General features: G+C 32.9%; 1 protein-coding gene across 1 annotated transcript; it reads left to right on the top strand.

The window, feature by feature from the left end:
• Positions 1-408: 408 nt before the first annotated feature.
• Positions 409-2837, top strand: LOC134266097 (fibroleukin-like). Its single transcript, XM_062748333.1, has 4 exons — positions 409-619; positions 1088-1181; positions 1468-1635; positions 2749-2837. The coding sequence occupies exons 1-4, from the start codon at positions 596-598 to the stop codon at positions 2835-2837; spliced, it is 375 nt and encodes a 124-aa protein (XP_062604317.1). The 5' UTR covers positions 409-595.
• The last annotated feature ends 5330 nt before the right edge of the window (positions 2838-8167 follow it).

The following is an 8167-nucleotide window of genomic DNA, read 5'->3' as shown; positions in this document are numbered from 1 at the left end:
TTAAAGAGAACTGAAAGTTATATATTAATTCCAATTCTAAACTTCCATCTACTGAACTCGTATTGATTGTTGAAACGTCCACACAAGCAATCATGGTTAATTGTAACGTTTCCCGCCGTTTTTTCATGATGGCCGTCTTATTGGACGCCGTGATCGCAGCCTCTCGTAAGTATTCAGCAGACCTGGCTTTTGATGACAAGAAGTCTGACAGGGAATTCCTACCAGAGTACAGCGCCCAGTCCCTGCCCTGTTGTTCCGCTCTCTGTGGCTCCTCCTGTGGCTGTTTTGGGTTTAACTCCAAACACAGGAAGTGCCGCGTCTATAATCCCTGTAACCAAACAGACATCACTGTAGCTGAAAAGGGATGGAGGAACTACTTTCCTGAAGGTAATATTACTAATATCATTTGTATTGAATTAAGAAGATTTTATTAATTGTATATTCGATATAATTCCATGAAAGATTATTTCTATACAATATTTGTACAGCACTTCCCCGTGACTGCCATGACTTTCATCTTAAAGGTCAGATAGTATTCGGTGTTAACCAAATTTATCCTTTTGATAATACTACATCAATCAATGTTCAATGCAAGATGGAGAACAATGACGCATGGACGGTAAGAAATCTCTCTCTCTCTCTCTCTCTCTCTCTCTCTCATATAATCAAAATGACATTTCAGCTATTGTATTTTACAAGTTCAGGTTAATGGTTATCAACTGTATAGTTATGCCCAAAAAGATTATGTGCACTTGTTCACCATCATCCAAAATCATTACGATATCATGATTTGTAGTTGGGTATGATTTAATTCTAACGGACGTTTTTTTTAATCCTCGAGCCCTGGCAATGCAAATGATGGTAAATAAAAGATAAGAATTATTAAACGTCAATCGGTATTTTTCGACATTATAGATACTAGCTAAGATGTTTTTTTTTTAATTTGAGTTTCTGGCGAGATATATGTTCTACAACCTCTCTCTCTATCTCTCTCTCTTTCTCTTATTTGAAAAATATACACTTCATCTTGTAGTTTTATACCTTAAGTTATGAATGTCACGAGGTGAATCAATAAGGTGATTTGTAGGTTATCCAGCAACGGCGGAGTGGATTAAGTTTTCGTAGAATGTGGACGGAGTACAAAAACGGATTCGGCAATGTGGAGGACTCCTATTGGTTTGGTATGTGTTAATTTCATCATTTCTTATAGAGGAATTACTCCTTTGTCACAAAATTTCTTTCATTCTTACTTTGTAATAAAGATTTTGATAAATTGTTTCACTTGTCAAGAAGGCAGTATAATAATATAGCCCCTTCCAAATGCCTATCCTGTAGTTAGATCTTTTCAAAATTTATTAATTGATTCCTTTTGGTGCATGAGATAATTGCAATCGAGAATCAAAAAGAAATAGACTGACATGTATTTTAAAAGAAAGAGGGGAATTAACTGGGTCAATAATTATACAGGAAATGACGTAATACATCAACTTACCAAGGGAAGGAACTCCTCCCTCTACGTCTCCATCACACTGACCAATGGGACAAAGCTCTATGAATTATACAATCAGTTCTCTGTTGCTGATGAAGCCAACAAATACAGACTCTTTCTTGGAGGTCCAGCTACCGGGATCCTGGGTAGGTAAAAAGGAAAAAAATGTACGAATGACAATCAATTCAATTCTTTATTTGCAAAAGACATACGTCTTATAGCATTTATACAATATAAACAAAAGAAGTAAAGGAAATAATGGCTGGTCAGTTTTGTAAACCCTTATGATACATGTACATATATATACATATAAACTCATTTTAACAGTCTTTACAGTTCATGTGGAGAATGACATGTAATAAAGCAGATATAATCATATCAATCATATAATAATATATAGTAGTAACAAATCAGCAAATGACACACCATTACATTATTAAATCATTTCTAAGCGCGAGGGCTTTATAGATAAACTTCCCTAAACTACAGAGTTCTTTTACATTATTCACACTTAGCAACTGTATTAATTTGTACATAGATGGCCTATACCAATAATATTTTTTCAAAAACTTTGCCCGCAATGTTGAGTAAATTGGGCAAACAAGTAAAAAATGGTATTCATCTTCAATTTCTGTAGTACATATTTTACAGAATCTTTTGTCTCTTGTTATATTTTTATGCCTACCAGTTTCTATAAACAGATTATGCGAAGACAACCTCATTTTAGAAATACATTTTTTGTACACCTTTGGTATCGATTTTTATAAATAATATTGCAAGCAAAAATTGTCAATTAAAGAGAGAGAGAGAGAGAGAGAGAGAGAGAGAGAGAAATTAATTAGTCCTGTTCAACAAATAGTTAAAGGTCATTTAATGATATGCGATCATTAAAACTGTCGTTTTAAAACGAGTGTTTCTTTTAAATAATAAATATAAATCATTTTCAATGTTTTACAATAAGATTAATTCTAATACTTATTATATAATTATAAGGTTGTACAATATAAATTATATGTAAAATATAGTCGGGGGTTTTCTTTAACTTTTATTATTATAAATTGAAATTATCTGATTTGATAAAAATGATAGTGTTATATTATAGTGTTAATAATATAGATGAATTTTTACAAATAGGAATAATTTGATTCAATATAGATAGTCATGTAATATTTCATCTTTGATACTGCTCAGTATATCATATACATATAGTTAATATAGATAATCATGTACATGTAATATGTTCTCTTTGATTATTGTAGGTGATGCTATGCTAGACACCGGCGATCCTGATGAAGATCTGTCCGGGGTGGCGTTTTTCCGCCCCGGACGGAGACAACGACGGATATAATGGATACCACTGTGCTGTTTCTCACGATGGAGGCTGGTGGTTTAACTGGTGTCACAACGCCTACCTCAATGGTCCCTGGTCCCCGGCATTCTGGGTCCAACCGTGGTATCCACCACTTAAGAATGGTAGTGATATAACGGAGACTGTTATGATGATAAAGCCTCACTGATTACCTTATATGACGTGTAACTTGTGTTTTACTTGTGGTTAATATTGTCGATTAAAGACTTTTGATTAAAGTTACGACATTCAATCAGTTATGAGGTTTCTTTGATGTTAATGTTGTTATAAACTTATTATCCAATAAATAACTGCATTTATCTTTCTGTATAATAACTTTCTATATCGTATTTTATTATTAATCTGATGATGTTATGAAGTAAATAAATAACAATGAAACATATGCTTATTCCTGATACACGCCATGGATTTTAAAATGATTTCCCGCGTGATAATGTATAATTGGCAATCCAAAAGAGGGATTTCTTTAATAATAAGGCTCTATATGTTGTTTTTATTAATCAATTACGATATCTATAATACTACAGAAAAAGAACCACTATATGCTAAAACGCCTGATGACCTTTTTTCGATTTGTGAATAATACACAACTAACATTTGTAGACAAGGGTATAAAGGGATATACATGTATATATTAGCATTAGTATTTTTATGACAAATGTAATCTCATAACTCATAAATTTCATTGATTAAAGTGCATAAATATTTCAAAACCTTAATGCCAGGGACTATGTTTTGAGAAAAAGAAACAAGATGCGTTTGTGAAACATTGATGCCCCCGTACGGCAGCCTTTGACAAAGATTAAAGTTTTTCAAATGTAAGTCAATCTCAAGAGATGAAAGATCGTGTTACCCAAATAAGGTACCTGACCCACTAAATACTCCTCTGAAGTATGAGAGCCCAAGCACCAACCATTAAAAGTTATTAATAAGATTAAACTTTTTTTAATATACTTCAGACTACAAGGCCAAGGTCAAAGAGTCAAAGTATTGGTATCTAAGAGAAGCCGGTCCTGTCAATAGAAAAATTCATGTGAAATATTGAAGCTCTGGAAGCAAGTGTTAAAATTTTCGGCCAAGTTATGTTCTTCAACAGGTTGATCAACCTATATAAGACCAAGGTCCAATTTAATGGTCAACGTTGTTGGTATCTTGTTACAAGTTCGAAAGAAGTTATGGACAAGAGCAAAGTTTCTTAAAGTGGTTCAAACAGAAGTGCAAAGGTCAAAACTTTAAATGTGTTATAAACTCAAATTACTCAGCTATGTTAAGGAAGGTCAAAGTTCACATTTCTGGTTACAGCATATTGTTAGTTTAATTGTGACGTCATTGAAATCTAACAAATAACAAAAATAAATCAATATGATCATGCGTAAATAACAACTTTAATTTATTTATTTTATCTATTATTAATAAATCTTGTAAAATTGCAATACTTGATAGCAATTCAGTCGAGAAATAAAAGAAAGTATTTTGTCAAAGATGACGTCATCAGCCTTGACATGACGCAGCACAGGTGATCCAGAGGACTATATTCACTGGTTTAAAATTACAAGAATTCTTAAATAAATATGATATAATCGCCAATTTTTACTTTATCATAAAAACTAAAAAAAGTAATTTATAAAAACAATTTGTAAAGGATATGAATTTCCAGTAGCATTAGAGCTGCACAGGGTCAAGGAGTGTAGAGTATATCGTTTATAACGATAAGCGTATTCGTGATTTTCATCAAAAGTGTTAGGGCATAGACTATTTTGTTTGAGCTTAATTATGGAACATTTATTGCTTATTTAGTGTATATTTTTAAAAGTGCTGGGAGCTGATCCTGGCCTGCATAACACTATTTTTATTTCTAACAGAATTTATACGAAGTGGAAATTTTAAGCTATTATTTGCATTTCGGAAAAAATTGCAATACTTTGCAAACAGAACAGACTAGCTCCCAGCACTTTTTTGGTAGAGGTTATAAACATCTTTTAATGTGTATCAATTTTTTCCTTGAAAAACAAGCGTATGCCCTTGCACTATCATCATTTCCTGCATTCAGCTTAACAATTCTATTGTTATACAAGTCTCGCGACAAACAGCTGATACATGTGATATTACTAGTAATAAATACGGCCCAGTCCTATCCATTATTGATAGCAATGTTACATTTTGTACAAGTATTCAGTTGCTTTGTTACAATTTTTTAAAAGAAGTAACACATATTAAAACGCTACAAAGGTCACATTTTCCATATCGTTCCTTAACGTCTTATGGAATATACGTGTGTATATGTATGTAATTATGGAAACCCTAGCATCAACTGTTAAAAAATACTGTCATGGTTAAAATTTAAATTTGCAAAAGAAGGTCAAACGCCAAAGTCAAATAGTAAAATATGTGTGTAAATGAAGGAAGACCTTTTCTTGTGAAATACACATCTGAAATATGAAAGCCATAGCTCAAACAAATCAAGAGTTAGGTAAGGTTTTGCGGACAAACTGTCGGATGGACAAACAGGGCAAAACTACCATACCGGTACTCCAAAATCTTCGTTTACAGGGGCTTAAAATGAATCCATTTATCCAGAACTTCAATAAGGTCTTCATCATTTAAACTAGAAAAATGATCAAAAAGTCAACACACAATCTACAAAAGATTTACATGTCTTTGTTTGGAAAGAATTTTGTTGAATATATTCACAACTTGGATGGCATGCCGCGAACAACGAATACTTATCATACAGCACTAAAAAGCAAACATCAATTATAAAATTAATGAAAACAAAGATGTGATGTCTGCCTTTCTATTATTACCGTGTTATGATAGAAAACATATTTCAACATTTTGTAAATTTCATAAAAATTTTTATTTCATTATAAATGGTTAAATAATACAAAAGAGCAGATTTGAAAACATTAATTTATTTTCAGACAATGTAACCAGCCCTCGCCATTACCCCTGACCCAGTGGCCCTGAAATTTACCATTTTGCTAGATGTACCTTTCTTATCATAAATATATAAACTAAGATCATTGGCATTAATACCAAGATGCAAAGGAAAAGATTTTCAAAGAATTCGTGCATTTTCAATATATTTTCATTTGAGCCCCGCCTTCAGGATACATCAAAGGTTTCAAAAGGGCAAAATTTAATTTGCTTGTAAATCTTTCGTTATCAAAGATAACATATTATAAGTATATATCATTTGAAAGCTTGTTAAATGTACTATTTAATAATTTTAGTTTAAACTTTCAGTTTTATCTAAGTAAAATATTTTCATGTAATTATTACTGCATTTATATTTTATCAATCAACATTTTTGTATTCAACCTCTCAAAGTCATCACTTTGCATCAATGTACATTAAAGATTGAACTTAAAAACCGTATCTCAGAATTTTGATAATTCGTCTTATTTAAAAGTTACATCCATTCGTTCTTCAATGTTACCAATTTATTAGCCCAGTTCTACATTTCCAACATTAATTCGAGAATTAAGCAAGATATTAAAAATCTGAGATACGGTTTTGTAAACACGCATTTGAGACGCATTCTGACGAGTTTTCAGAGAAATTGGTCAATGAATAAGGAACTGAGTCCTTTGAAATAATCGTCTAATCTTACTGTACAGTAGAGGGCAAAAAAAAAAAAACCATTACAAAGCAAATTCTGCCGAAACTAGATACCTTGGAGATTCAGCTTTGGATACCTGTCATTTATCCATATTATCCATATTTCCAATGCATATTCACAAGAATGGGAGGTTTTATTCTTTATTTAAGTGCTTTAAATGTAGTAAAATAGGTTCAATTCTGAATCAGAAAGATTACCCGGAAAAAAGGCAAGTGCTAAGCTCCGCCTCCTATTTTATGGTCATTGATCTCCTTCCTTGAATAAAGAGTCCCTCTACTTTAATTGCTGATAACCTCTGTGTGGCTAGTGAAGAATTCTCCGAGTAGTCACAGTGATTTCAGAAGCAGGCAGTTACAGACAAAATCAGAAGCTTCAATAACGGCACGTTCACATGTGTTTGTTTTTATGTTTGATTAATGTTAACTTATTGGAAAACCATTTAATAATCAGCATTTTAATAATCAGCAAGAATTTGTATGCATTATAAAGCAGAGATTAGCATCGTTTTCTTAGCCAAAAATCTCAAAATTGACAAACATCTTGAAAAAAGCCGTTGGAGTATCCTTTACACCAGAAACCCTGATCCAGGGGGCCATGAAATTCACAATTTTGGAAGAGACACCCTTCCTCATAATAACAACGTACATAGTTCATTGGTACAATACGGAGGAGCAGAGAAGAAGATTTTTAAAGAATTTATGTATTTTCACTTTAAAATCAATAGAGCCCAACCCTAACACCAGAACCATGGCAGATGCAGCCCTATTCAATTAAACTATATTTTGTTTAGTTTATTAGTTACCTAGAAGCAGAGGAGACGGTTTCAAAGAGTTAATGTATTTTCTATGCATAATCAATATAGCCCTGCCCTAAAACCAGGTCTGGGGGCCATAAAACTTAGACGAGCTCACTTTGGATCTCAGTCTCACTTTTCCCAAAGGAATTAATTGTGGAAAATTAAGACTGGGATTAAAAGTGAACATGTCTAAGTTTTATGGCCCCCAGGCCAGACTCAGGAGCCATGAAATTCACAATTTTGGAAGAGGCCTTCTATGTACTTACTTAGTTTGTTTAATACCCAGGAGCAAAGAAGTAGAGGAAAATATTTTTGAAGAATTTATGCATTTTTACCATATAATCAACTAGAACACCACCCTTACACTATAACCCCTGACCCAGGGACCATGAAATTCACAATTTTGGAAGAGACACTCTTGTTATTTATAACTATTTACTAAGAAAGTTTGTTTAATACACAGGCGCAAAGGAGGTTTTTGAAGTATTCATGCATTTTCGATCTATAATCAATTAAAACACCGCCCTTACACCAGAACCCTGACCCCGGGACCATTGAATTCACAATTTTGGAAGAGACACTCTTGTTCCTCATAACTTTGTATTCAATTAGTTTGTTTAATACCCAGGGGCAAAGGTGAAGATTTTCAAAGAATAAATATATTATCACGAAATAATCAATTACAGCCCCGCCCTAACACCAGAACCCCTGACCCAGAGGCCATGAAATTCACAATTTTGGAATAGGCACTCTTGGTTATCATAACTATGTACTTAATTACTTTTTTAATACCCAGGAGCAGAGAAGAATTTGAATGAAAAAATGCACTTTCACTATACGTGTATATATCTGTTTATTACAATCATGCCAACAGTTTGACTGTTTGATGTC

Source organism: Saccostrea cucullata, unplaced genomic scaffold (assembly GCF_032062105.1).
Source record: "Saccostrea cucullata isolate Sc308-1 unplaced genomic scaffold, CSIRO_AGI_Scuc_v1 ctg15846, whole genome shotgun sequence".
In the NCBI taxonomy this organism is placed as follows: domain Eukaryota; kingdom Metazoa; phylum Mollusca; class Bivalvia; order Ostreida; family Ostreidae; genus Saccostrea; species Saccostrea cuccullata.
This window is presented reverse-complemented; position numbering and strand designations above follow the sequence as displayed.